Source organism: Asparagus officinalis, chromosome 4 (genome assembly GCF_001876935.1).
Source record: "Asparagus officinalis chromosome 4, Aspof.V1, whole genome shotgun sequence".
Taxonomy (NCBI): Eukaryota; Viridiplantae; Streptophyta; class Magnoliopsida; order Asparagales; family Asparagaceae; genus Asparagus; species Asparagus officinalis.
Window position 1 is genome coordinate 67954809 of NC_033797.1, and position 12637 is coordinate 67967445.

The 12637-nt window shown below is 37.8% G+C and overlaps 1 protein-coding gene across 1 annotated transcript; it reads left to right on the forward strand.

Moving 5' to 3' along the window:
- LOC109838867 (pentatricopeptide repeat-containing protein At2g18940, chloroplastic-like) lies at positions 10716 to 12265 on the forward strand. Its single transcript, XM_020407296.1, has 4 exons — positions 10716 to 10767; positions 11043 to 11633; positions 11713 to 11889; positions 12045 to 12265. The coding sequence occupies exons 1-4, from the start codon at positions 10716 to 10718 to the stop codon at positions 12263 to 12265; spliced, it is 1041 nt and encodes a 346-aa protein (XP_020262885.1).

A 12637-nucleotide genomic window follows, 5' to 3' on the forward strand; every position in this document is an offset into this window, starting at 1 on the left:
AACAGACAATGGAGATACTGACCCACCCCCCACCCCCCAACCCCAAACAAAAAAGGAAAATTACTTTGCTTCTTCCAGTCAATCTAGATCTTTTTACAGCGAGGGCAGACGTCCCGGTGATCTCCGAGAAAGGGCGAAATCTATCTCTCACTTCCTGTAGTTTCAAATGAGTCAATAACAAGGGACGAAAATCAAGATCAATAGATCGATGAATTAAATCAAAATTATAATAAGAAAAACAAGTCTTTAAAACTTTAGGGAGGTTTAGCTATATAAACAAAAAGGCGAGACGGGAGAGGGAGGGCAGCGCTGGTTTATGGCGACGAGAAAGGGGAGGAGGCGGCGAGGAGGAGCTCCGCGACGACGACAACGACAGGGAGGGAGGGCGGCCTGGTTTTCGAGCGAGAGGAGGAGGGAGGGAGGGAGGTCGGCGCTGGTTTCGGCGGCGCCCGAGAAGAGGGAGGGAGGCCGGCGAGAGGAGGAGGGCGGCGATGGTTTTGGCAGAGGGGAGAGAGATCGAAATTTTGGGAGGGGGGATAAATTTTGGGGCTGTGGCGGGCTCCTTCGATTTTTTTTTTTTTTTTTTTTTTTGAAAAACTGGAAACTAGCCCAACGGTTTCATTGTCATATTTGGCACAGTGATGATATTAAAGTGGTGAGTTTTTAAATAAAATGAGTGAAAATCTTTGATATTATAGAAAGAACAAAAATTCAATTACAAGTTGCACATAACATGATATTAGAAATAACCAAGATCTTAGTATATTAGGAGAAAATATATAGCAAATCATATTTATAAAGTAACAGATACCATATATAATATTGTTAAAATATAAAGTAATTAAACTTTTATTTTATGAAGAGTTTTAAGTGCAGAGTGATTTCAGAAAATAGGTGGAGTTAAAAATAAATGGGGGGGTGTTAAAACTATGGATCAATAAACAAATTACTCTTTTCCAGAAGCAAGAGTGTTTAAAATTAAATAGGAATAAAATTTTGTTTATAAATAAAAGACTTTTTGAATGTGGGTGGGATAAAAAAATAAATTGGAGTAGAACTTTGGCTTTATAGATGAAAAAGCTAGTCAAATTTAGAGAATGGTTGGATTCAAAAATGAACAGGGCAGAATCAAAAGGTTTTTGTGGGGACTCGAACCCGCACTTCACTAAATCACTAAAATGAAGTCTCACCCACTATGCTAAGCTGTAAACCTGTCGGTAGGGCTGGGCACTGGGCTACGTCGACCCACGAGCCTAATCACTTGGCTCACTCTTGAGTTTGGCTCGACCAGGCTCGACGTGGGACGGGCTTGATTCGGCCCACTACAATAGTGGGCCATGGGAAGATGCTATACTGGCCTCTAGCAACAAGCGACGGGCTTGATTCGGCCCACTACAATAGTGGGCCATGGGAAGATGCTATACTGGCCTCTAGCAACAAGCGAGCTGGCAGCTCACTCAGCCCACAAATCCCAGCGAGCGAGCTGGGCCTAAATGTAATCGAGCTGGCACGTTGGACCCACTCCGTTAGCTCACATACAATTTTCCCCCCTTCATGATTTCATCACTTCATCCCTTGGACCTTTAGCTATACATAATATAGACAATGAATAACCACATGAGCATAGAAGAGCTGACATCTGGGTCCAAGAGGATGTCTACCATGACCCCGCTACCTAAAGGGGTCTTTTGAGGATGTGCGACTTTCTTTGAGGAGGAAGACCATGAGAATGAAGAAGATTGAACCCTATTACAAGTTGACATATTTTCTCTATTTTTATTTACTTAAAGTTGGTTGTAATTTATTCATATATTTTAAAATAGTGGAACCATTAATTGACGCCTCCAGAGTAGGATTTGATCCGAACTACGTAAAATCTCTGTGTTTGAGATGTTTCTCTTTATCATTCTATACAAATATACAATTTTACTTAATAAAATTATTATTTATTTTCATAATGGTTGCATTGTTAGTTAGTTACATGCAATTTTAGAGTGTTAAACAATGCTTAAAAACTATTTACAAAACTATCATTTACAAAATCTAAAAAAATAAAACTAAAACATGGTGGATTGGGCGGGCTAGCACGTGTCGTGGCCCTATTCACTTAATTTTGTTTCGCGAGCGGGCTGGGCAGAGGTCTAAGCCCACGAAAAAGCGATACACATGGCACACTTGTCTCGCTCCATGACGTGGGCCATCTCATCTCGTCCCTAAGACCGCAAGAGCTAGCTCGCGGGACGAGCTAGCTCGCGGGACGAGCCAGCTCATTTCGTTGCCCACCCCTACTTGTTGGAGAGAGGATTTCCCATAAATTTTCATATATATTGTAGTTAATTGGGACGAGTATAGCTAAGTATTGTTCATCAGAGTTAACTTTGGCAAAATTTTCTCATCCAAATTATTTATTTGTGACAATTTCGTATAAGTCCCTTAAGTCATCCATAATTATAAATCAATCTCTCAAATCTCAGTACTTACTCATTAGTCCCTCAAATCTGATGTTTTATTCAACTTTGTCCCTCTGTTAATGTTTCAATTATTTTTTCCTACCATGGTTGAGTTAACCTAACCTAACATCTGCAGTCACTTAAATATCACCACTAGCATACGTTTCCCTCTAATATACGATTAGAAATTGATAGAGTAAAAAATTTAGATGATTATATATGGTATAGAGGGAATAATACAATGAAAATAGTTCTAAAATAGGTTAGGGGTTTCCTTGACCACAAGAGGAAAAGAATTTTGTGGGTTTGGATTTTAGGATAAACGGGTTGTGTGTTTAAACCCGCCAAGAAATTGGTTGGTCAGTTTTAAGTGAGAGCATATTGTATAAACTTTACAGTATGACATTATACGGTTCAAGATATTCTTGTGCACGAGAGTGTTGATCAAGCTTTGGAGGAGAAGAAACTGAAAGGGTTGAAAGATGCTGAATGGAGTTCCATGCAAAAGAGGACGGTTATCACAATTTGTTTGGAGCTTGCCTCTAAGAAAGTACAATGTTAAGTAGGAGACCACACCAAGGGGGCTGTGGAAATGCTCGAGGGGATTTATGCATCAAAGTCGATGACCAACCGATTGTGTTTGAAGATGGAAATTTATTCATTGAAGGTGGAAGAAGGTATTGCAATTCAAGACAACATCAATGCCTTTAATCAGCTAGTTTGACAACTTATGAATATTAATGAGAAGATAATACAATGAAAATAGTTCTAAAATAGGTTAGGGGTTTCCAGTCAATCTGATCTTTATAGCGAGGGCAGACTCCGGTGATCTCTGAGAAAGGGCGAAATCTACCTCTCACTTCCTGTAATTTCAAATGAATCAATAACTAGACGAAAATCAAGATCAATAGATCGTTGAATTAAATCAAAATTAATAAGAAAAACAAGTTTAAAACTTTAGGAGGTTTAGCTATATAACAAGACGAGAGAGGGAGGGGGGGCGGCGCTGGTTTTGGCGACGAGAAAGGGAGGGAGGCGGCGAGAGAGCTCCTACGACGACGACGAGAGGAGGAGGGCGGCGCTGGTTTTGGCGAGAGAGAGGGAGGGAGGGAGGTCGGCGCTGGTTTCGGCGGCGAGAGAGGGAGAGCGATGGTTTTGGCAGAGGGGGGGAGAGATCGAAATTTGGAGGGGGGGGGGATAAATTTTGGGGTTGGGGCGGGCTCCCTCCGAATTTTGCGAGTCACATCAATTAAGTCCTTTTTTTTCTCCGTTGAATTGACTAGTCATAACTGGGTTAGTGCTTAACATACACATTAGCAAATGACCTTTGTGTTTCTTAGGAAGTCGATATATCATTGGAAATGGATAATAGACGATTTCGAGGTAAAAGAGTCAAAAGAAATCACTCTGGAGTTCTATTTTCACAAATAAAACTACGAGGAATAGTAATTTCGAAAACGCAATATTATAGGGGAATTAAGGAAGCCCTTTAATTAACTGCCGTTAGGGCTGTCCATTTTACCCGCGGCCGGCCCGGAGCCCGGCCCGGGCCAGGCCGGGTTCCGGCCCGGGTCCGGGTTGCCTCAGTGGCGCCCGGCCGGCCCCGAACAGTACGACGCCGGGCAACATCCGGGCCGGGCAGCCCAGAGCCCGGAGCCCGGAGCCCGGCCCGTGTGCAACGGTCACCACTCGTGACGTTGCGGAAATAAGCCGGCCCGGCCCGGCCGGCCACAACGGTCACCCAATGGTGACCGTTGGTGAAAACGGCCGGCCGCCGGCTTCAACGGTCACAATAGTGACCGTTGTGGCCAAAACGGCCGGCCCGGCCCGGCCACAACGGCCAATTTGGCCATTTGACCGTTTTGCCTCCAAAAACGGTCAAAAACGGCTATTTTATGAGGTTATTTTGGTCATTTGCCTAGGGGGCTGGTTCTATAAATAGAGGGGGGGGTTTATTTGTTTTCTTCACACCAAAAACTCATCTCTTCTCTCTTATACTCTTATACTCTCTCTTATACTCTTATACTCTCTTATTTATACTTTCTAATCCTTTCATCAAATGGCTTCCGGATCTGATTATGAAGAGCAAAACATATCTCTTGATCCTGAAATGAGTCCTCCTGAAATGAGTCATCCTACTATAAGTCCTCCTACCGAAGTTAATCCCGAATCCGGTGGCGACGAATCTGCACCAAGAGCTCCTAAACGGCCAAGATCCGATGTGTGGAATTTTTACGAGAAGATCGACGTCACCAAAGATGAACACGGTAGGATCCTCACCCAAAAGGCTAAGTGTGCTTTGTGCGGCAAGATTTTTCAAGCCCATCATAAGAGCGGCACCAACCACCTCAAACGCCATTTAAATAAACACAACAAATGCCAGACTCCTCAAGGTGATATCCGATAATCCATGATTTCTCAATCCTCCTCTTCTGGTAGTCTCGGTAGTTGGAACTATGACGCTGCCAGAGCCAGGAAATGCGTAATCAGGTTTATCATTCTTAAAAACCTTCCTTTTAAATTAGTAGAAGATGATGAATTTGAAGATATGTTTAGAGATGGTTTTTATCCTACATTTAAAAAAAATTCTCGTCAAACCTGCAGCAGGAACAAGAAAAAATAATTTTTTATTTTAAAAATTTAAACTGTAAATTTTCTTTAACTTCTGATATTTGGACATCTAGAGCACAAACTGGATATTTATGTATCACAGCACACTGGATTGATAAAAATTGGCAAATGTTTAAAAGTGTTGTTTCTTTTATTACAATTGAAGAGTCACATACTGGTGCTAATGTTGCAAATTTAATAATTGAAGAACTTATAAAATTAGAAATTTCAGAAAGAATATTTTCTCTTTCACTAGATAATACAAGTAATAATAATGTAGCTGTTGATTTTATCAGATCATCTTTATCATTGCCATGTCATGGTGATCTTTTTCATATTAGGTGCATCTGTCATATTTTAAATTTAATTGTTCAAAGTGCATTTACTAAAATTAAACCCATGATAGAAAAGGTTAGAACAGTTGCTTACATGCATAGTGCTTCTGAACAAAGACTTAAAAGATGGAAACAATTTTGTAAAAAAAAAAATGTAAAGCCTAGACTAATTCCAAAAGATGTTGACCATAGGTGGAATTCCACATATGCAATGTTAAGTGTAGCAATAGAATATAAAGACATTATAACTGATTTTATAAACTACTATGCTTCTAGTTCTAGTTCTGGTAGCACTTATGGAATAACTGAAGATGAATGGACAGTTATATGTAATTTAAATGAAATGTTACAAGTTTTTTATGATGCTATAATGTTATTATCTGGTTGTTATTATCCAACCATTACTTTAGCTGCTTTACAAATTTTAAATATTCAAAAAAAATTGATAAATATCGTATTGATGCTACTTTTGGACCTATGATTTTTGAAATGGAGAGCAAATTTAATAAGTACTTTAGGCCTATTCCTCATATTTTTGGTTTGGGGGTTCTTATTGATCCATGCTTGAAGGATATTGGCCTTCGAAGTTTGTTACAGTCATTGTATGGTGGACAGGTTATAGACTTAGATGATGGAACCACACTGAATGCTATTACTCATCATTTACTTATTAGAAATTATTTTCGAAGTTTGTTACAGTCATTGTATGGTGGACAGGTTATAGACTTAGATGATGGAACCACCCTGAATGCTACTACTCATCATTTACTTATTAGAAATTATTTTCAAACCTTATATGATGAGTATGCAGCTAGACATGGTGTAGCTGCACAACAGTCTGCAGCTTCGGTTTCTTCGAGCTCATCCCGAGCCCGAGGTAAAAGTGTAAGTTTTGATAGGTATGCAATGGTAGCTGAGCTAACTGGTGGATCTGGACTTGGATCGTCATCATTGGAGGTTTCTGAAATAGATGAATATTTTTCTGCTTCTTTAGTTAGATGTCAAGGAAATGCTTTAGATATTTTGCAATGGTGGAAAGTATATGGATCAGTTTCATATCCTATACTTTCCACCATGGTTCGTGACTTACTAACAGTGCAGGTTTCGACGGTAGCTTCGGAATCCGCCTTCAGCACAGCAGGTCGTTTGATCGATGATCACAGGACATGCTTGGATCCGTATACTGTACAAGCGGTGATGTGCTTACAAGATTGGTGGAGGTACGAGAAGCGAACGCAAGGCATCGATCGGATGGCTGGAATTGAAGATAAATTTAAAGAATTGGGACTAGCAGATAGATATAAAGAATAGATTGTAGTTTTTATATCTTAGCTTAAAATTTGTAAAGAATTATTTTGGAAATAATTACAAATGATAGTGATATAGGTGAGTAGGTACCAACCTAGTTGGGATTTACTTATCTATTGTGATGCGATTAATTCTAAAATAAATTTATACTTGTAATTTGTAACTGATTTATCAATTATTAATAAAAATTTTGTTTTTATCATTTTTTATTTGTAATTTATGTTATTTTAAGTAATTAATAAAATTATTGATTTTATTATTTTTCTTATCTTTTTTTATAATTTAAAATTTAAATAAAATTGAAAAAATTTGGGGGGAAAAAATAAAAAAAAGAAAATCAATCGGGCCAGCCCGGAACCCGGCCCGGTCGGGCCCGGGCCCGGACCCGGCCCGGTGTACCCGGGTCCGGGTCCGGGTCCGGGTCCCGGTTTTGCCCGGCCCGGGCCCGGATTTTCGGGCCGGGCCGGGCCGGGTGGACAGGCCTAACTGCCGTGCCCTCAAGCCTCTTCTCTGAGTTACATTCCAAAACACTCATCCTCTTGCTCATGACCCTCTGTGTGTTGTTTTGTTAGAAATCCGTATATGTAGTTTAATTACACCCACGGTTTCTCTATAAAATTTAATTTATTTTTGATCAAATAGCAATGATGCAGTATGCTTCTTTGTACATTACGCTATTTTGAAAACTCAAAATCTTGATTACATGGATATGTAAAATACAGGATTTTCAATCCTTACAAGAAAAGGAGGGAAACATATACTCAATTTAAAGTGAGTAAACAAAAAAAAAATTCCCCATCTAATTAGCGTTCAGAGTAATCTATCTATATATATAATAATTATATATATATATATATATATAATAGTAATATATAATATAATATATAATATAATATTATATATATATATATATTACTATAGTATATACTATTATATATAAGATATATATACTACTATATATATATATTATAATATATATATATATATCATATAATTATATATATATACTATGACGAGAGAGAGATGAGAGAGAGAGAGAAAGAGAGAAATATGGGCTATGCTGAGTGAGTGTCACATCTCCCTTCACTCTCAAATTGTCGGACCAGATTCACATTGAGTAGATGAGTGGATGGGATGTGACAATCACTACCAACACAAACTTTGTTGTGGCTAGACCCAAGCATACCCAGTCATAATATATAAATATATATATATTAATATATATAATATTTATATACATATATATATATATATATATATATATAATATATTATATATATATATATACTATATTAGAGAGAGACGAGAGAGAATAATGGAGGTGAGCTGGCAAGCCTCACCTCACCCTACTGAGCCTGCAAAGTAATATGCATGTGAGCCCCAGCATCGATGTGACCATAGGAGGGCTCACATGTCATACACCTTTACAGCTCATGTGAGATATGATGAGTGCCAGCATCACCGAACTCCATTATTCTCAATATAATATAATATATATATATACTCATATATAATATATAATAGATATATATATATATATATATATATATATATATATATATATATATATCTCGCGCGCGTTCTTTTTTTTTTAACCGTGAAGCTGGGTCAAGGACTCAAGGGGAGCCACAAACTAAAGTGGCAACTGAGTTCAATTCCTTGCTCGTAGTAGGCATCATGAAGAAAGCATTCGCCTGAGAGTGGGGACACTGATCATCCACAACTTTGTGTGATCAGAAGATATATATAAAAGAACTAATGTGTATGATGTGACGATTCATTTTACTAAATGAGCTACTAAGAAAAGTTATGTAATGAGCCCTATCTTGCTAGTCATATCAAAAGTATAGTTTTCATCACTCTATTCCTTAATAACTTATTTTACTAATGAGTCATCATCTCATAACCGTCATTCCTTGTATATAATGGTCATTGGTCTATTGGTGGCAGTGGCACACGTATCTCATTGACCCTAATGTTTGTGGAGGCCACATTGGCCCAATACGTTCATTTTGAGCCCCATTTAATTCTTAATTTGGTGTGAAAAATGGTTTGAAAATTTGCTTCAGATATCTATTAAGTTGAATAAATAATCTATTATATTCACTATTGAGTTATAATATCTAAAATAAAGATAGAGGCACACCACCAACCACACTCCCAATCATACTCCCTCACTATCTATAGTGTATTGGGACCCACGTGAGATTTTTTTTTTAAATCTCACGCGTGTCCCAATACACTATAGATAGTGAGGGAGTGTGGTTGAGAGTGTGCCCATGGCGGGACTCTAAAAGCTAAGACTGAAACTGAACCTTGGGGAAAGTTTTTTAGGTGGTTGATGGTCGTCTTTGGCCCATTGATCCTTAAATTCTAGGGGCCGGTTTTACAATACCAAGCCTTGTCAACAAAGCCCACAACGCGGAGATAAAATACTTGCCAGAATTGAAACTAAAGTAAACTAAAATAAAGTCGAAAGTCACTTGTGTCGCTCGTATGGCTAGATTTGGAATCTCTAGAAGCCTATGTTACATGAACTTGTAGCATCATATATAATATGTAGCATGAGAGAATCGCCCAACCAATCATGAGCTCACGTGTTATGTTTTTATTTTTCTTTTTTTGGTTAATTGCGAATAGAGCCTCTCTACTATCACCTAATTACAAATACACACCTTGTGATTATATTTGTCGCGAATGGACCCTCTATAGTGTATTGGTCTAGGTGGAATTACACCCCGTTCATGAACTTTTGTTGTTGTTTAAAAGTAAATAAAATTATTAATTGAGGGTCTATCATTACCAGTAAAACTATAGGGAGTCTACATGTACTTGTCAAACATTTTTAATGATTTTAAAAGTTAGGGTCTCGACTCGCGAAAATAGAATTAGAGGGGGTCTATTTGCAGTTGAGTGTTACTACAAGGATCTCACAATTAAACCTTTTTTGCATTTAAACCCAACAAGTAAATCACACTCTGCAAATTATAACAGTGTTATCTTCTACTATACATGCGACATATCAGATCAGAATAAATTAAAATTTTACTAAAATCTCGAATTATCGATTAGGAATAGATTGGAGCATTTAAATTGATGAACTCGGGGATTTTACTAAATATTGTGCTGTTGCATTTGTTTTAAAAAAGGTAGGGTTGTCTTGTCATCATTTTTCTTATAAATACATGATTATTTCTGAACGCACATAAAATTAATAAACCTCTCATTTAAAAGCTTAACAAATTTCAATTAGTCTTGAAAGTTACTTTGATATATTTTTTTATTATTTTTATGCTTAGAAAACTAAGTTTCTTTACTCTTCTTTGTCTGATATGTTAGAACATCACCATTCATCCAAAACCATTTATATTTCTCTTGTCACGAACAACAATTTATGGGACAAACTCAATAGTTTCTTAAGAATATTCATTTCTTTAGGCATTGATTTGAGAAATGAGAAATCAAACGAAAGACTTATATTTTATCCTATTGGTTATAACTTTTCTTCGTTAATTGATATTAACAAAAATCGAAAAGTAGAGTTAGAAAGTAATAGTGCATGTTGAATGAGAATCTATGTCAAAAAGAAATTTTATTTCTAAAAGTTACAATTTCATTTCCCAAATAACAAAAATGTGTTCTCCATAAAAATCACTATTTATGTGTTTGAATTGGAGAGGAATACATTAATATCTTAACATAGTATGCCTGATTAGTTCCAAAATCTAAAATTACTTATCACTACAGTTATTAATTAACGAATAAATCAGATTTGGATATTCACCACGAAACAAATTAAGGAGTCCCAATAGAACTCTAAACCTGAATTGGGATTTCTTAATCAAAGGTAAGTTTCTGTAATTATCATTAGTCACTTAATCTTCTAATGAAAATTTGTTCAAAAATGCGCTGTTTTCCCCTTATTGATTGAATGGAACTTGAGTTTATCTATTATTTGATATTTCTCTCTGTTTGAACAAAGTCTATTGATTTTTTAAAAAAAATTAGGCCCATGCCAATTATATATGATGAAGAACAAAAACTCATCAAGGGTTGTGGATGTGGTTAGTTGCAATCTACTGCTGGTGGCTGCGTAGGCTAGAGCTTGGGAGGTTAAATATTGCACACCAGACGTTTGAGAAAATGCGTTAATAATTTGCTTCGATGCTTATCCAGTTGCAACATTTGTGATAATGCCCAATAATCATCTCCTCTCCAATGACTCCCGCCTTGATTTCCTCACCCAAAAAGGACAAAATCCCTGCTCAACTCGATAGCCAACACCCCTTTGAACAGCTTGCACTGCTGCCTCAACTCTTCGAAACGCGATGTTCTTAAGGTGGATGTTGCCAGTTTGTTCATAGGGTTAGAGATTTTAGGGGATTGGGAGAGAGCCCATGTTCTCTTTTCGTGGGTCTTGGCCAATACCTTGGATATTTCAAAGAGTCGCAACATTCGGTTGCATGCAAGGTGTTTCATGAAATTATTGTGGAAGACAGTCACCTTGATGACCGTGCTTATTGTAATGGGTTGGTTGAGAGGACTAAAGATAAGGGTTTATTGCCGAGCATTGTGACTTACAATGTGATGCTTGATGTTTATGGACGAAAGGGGCGATCTTGGGGGAAGGTTTTGGGTCTTTTGGATGAGACGGGGAGTAATGGGTTGGTTCTCGACGAGTTCACTTGTAGCACTGTGATAGCTGCTTGTGGGAGAGTAGAGTTGTTACAGGAGGCGATGGAGTTCTTCAAACAATTGAAGTCTCAAGGCTATGTTCCAGACACTGTAGCTTATAATTATCTACTTCAAGTATTTGGGAAGGCTGGAAACTACCCTAAGGAATTGAGAATTCTGAAAGAAATGGAGGAATGCAATTGTGAAGCTGATGATATAACTTACGATGAGTTAGATGCTACCTATGCTAGAGTTGGTTTTGTGATGAAGGAGCTGCTGCATTGGATACAATGGCCACCAAAGGCATTATGACAAACTCTATTACTACACTACAGTCATAAGTGTTTATGGGAAAGCTGAGAGAGAGGATGAGGTATTGGATTTGTTCTACAGGATAAAGGAATTGGGCTGTGTTCCTAATGTTTGCACTTTTGACACTGTTCTTGGCTTGCCGGGAAAGAAATTGATGTCAGGAGAGATGTTGGAGGTTCTTCTTGAGATGAAATCTAATGGTTGTATACCGAATAGAGTCACTTGGAATACTATGTTGGCAGTGTGTGGAAAGAGAGGAATGGAGAGGTATGTGAAATTGTGAATAGGGTTTTTCTCAAGATGAAGAATTGTGGGCCTCAACCTCATTGAGATACCTTCAATACCCTAATTGCAGCTTACGGTCGTTGTGGATCGCATTCTCGTGCTTTGAATAAGTATGATGAGATGGCTAAAGTTGGATTTAGCCCTTGTCTTACAACATACAATGCTTTGTTGAATGCAATTACAAGAAATCGTGATTGGAGAGCTGCAGAGTCAGTTATGGATGATATGAGGAAGAAGGGTTTCAAGCCAAATGAGCTATATTACTCACTTTTGCTCCGAAATCATGCATAGGCAAGACATACAGAAGGGATAGAAGCAATTGAAGAGGGGTTTTGCAAAGGTGGAATTTTTCCTACTTGGGTGATTTTAAGAACCCTCATAATTGCTAACGTCAAATTATTGAGAGGGTATTTGAAGGGCTAAATACAAATGGGTACAAGCCGGATTTGGTAATTCCCAACTCAATGCTCTTAATCTATGTGAAGAATGGAATGGGTGGCCGAGCTCAAGAATGTTTAGTTTTATCAATGACAATGGCTTGAAGCCAGATCTTATTACATGTAATAGCTTGATAGACTTATACGCAAGAGGTGTGGAATGTTGGAAAGCCGAAGAGATTCTAAAATCACTTCATAGACATGGCTTTGAACCTGACTTGATTTC

Coding starts and splice junctions, on each gene's coding strand:
- LOC109838867 (XM_020407296.1), top strand. CDS start 10,716: ATGCCAATTATATATGATGAAGAACAAAAACTCATCAAGGGTTGTGGA. Junction 11,634..11,712: donor TGCTACCTATGCTAGAGTTG/GTTTTGTGATGA, acceptor ACTACACTACAG/TCATAAGTGTTTATGGGAAA. Junction 11,890..12,044: donor TCTTGAGATGAAATCTAATG/GTTGTATACCGA, acceptor CCCTAATTGCAG/CTTACGGTCGTTGTGGATCG.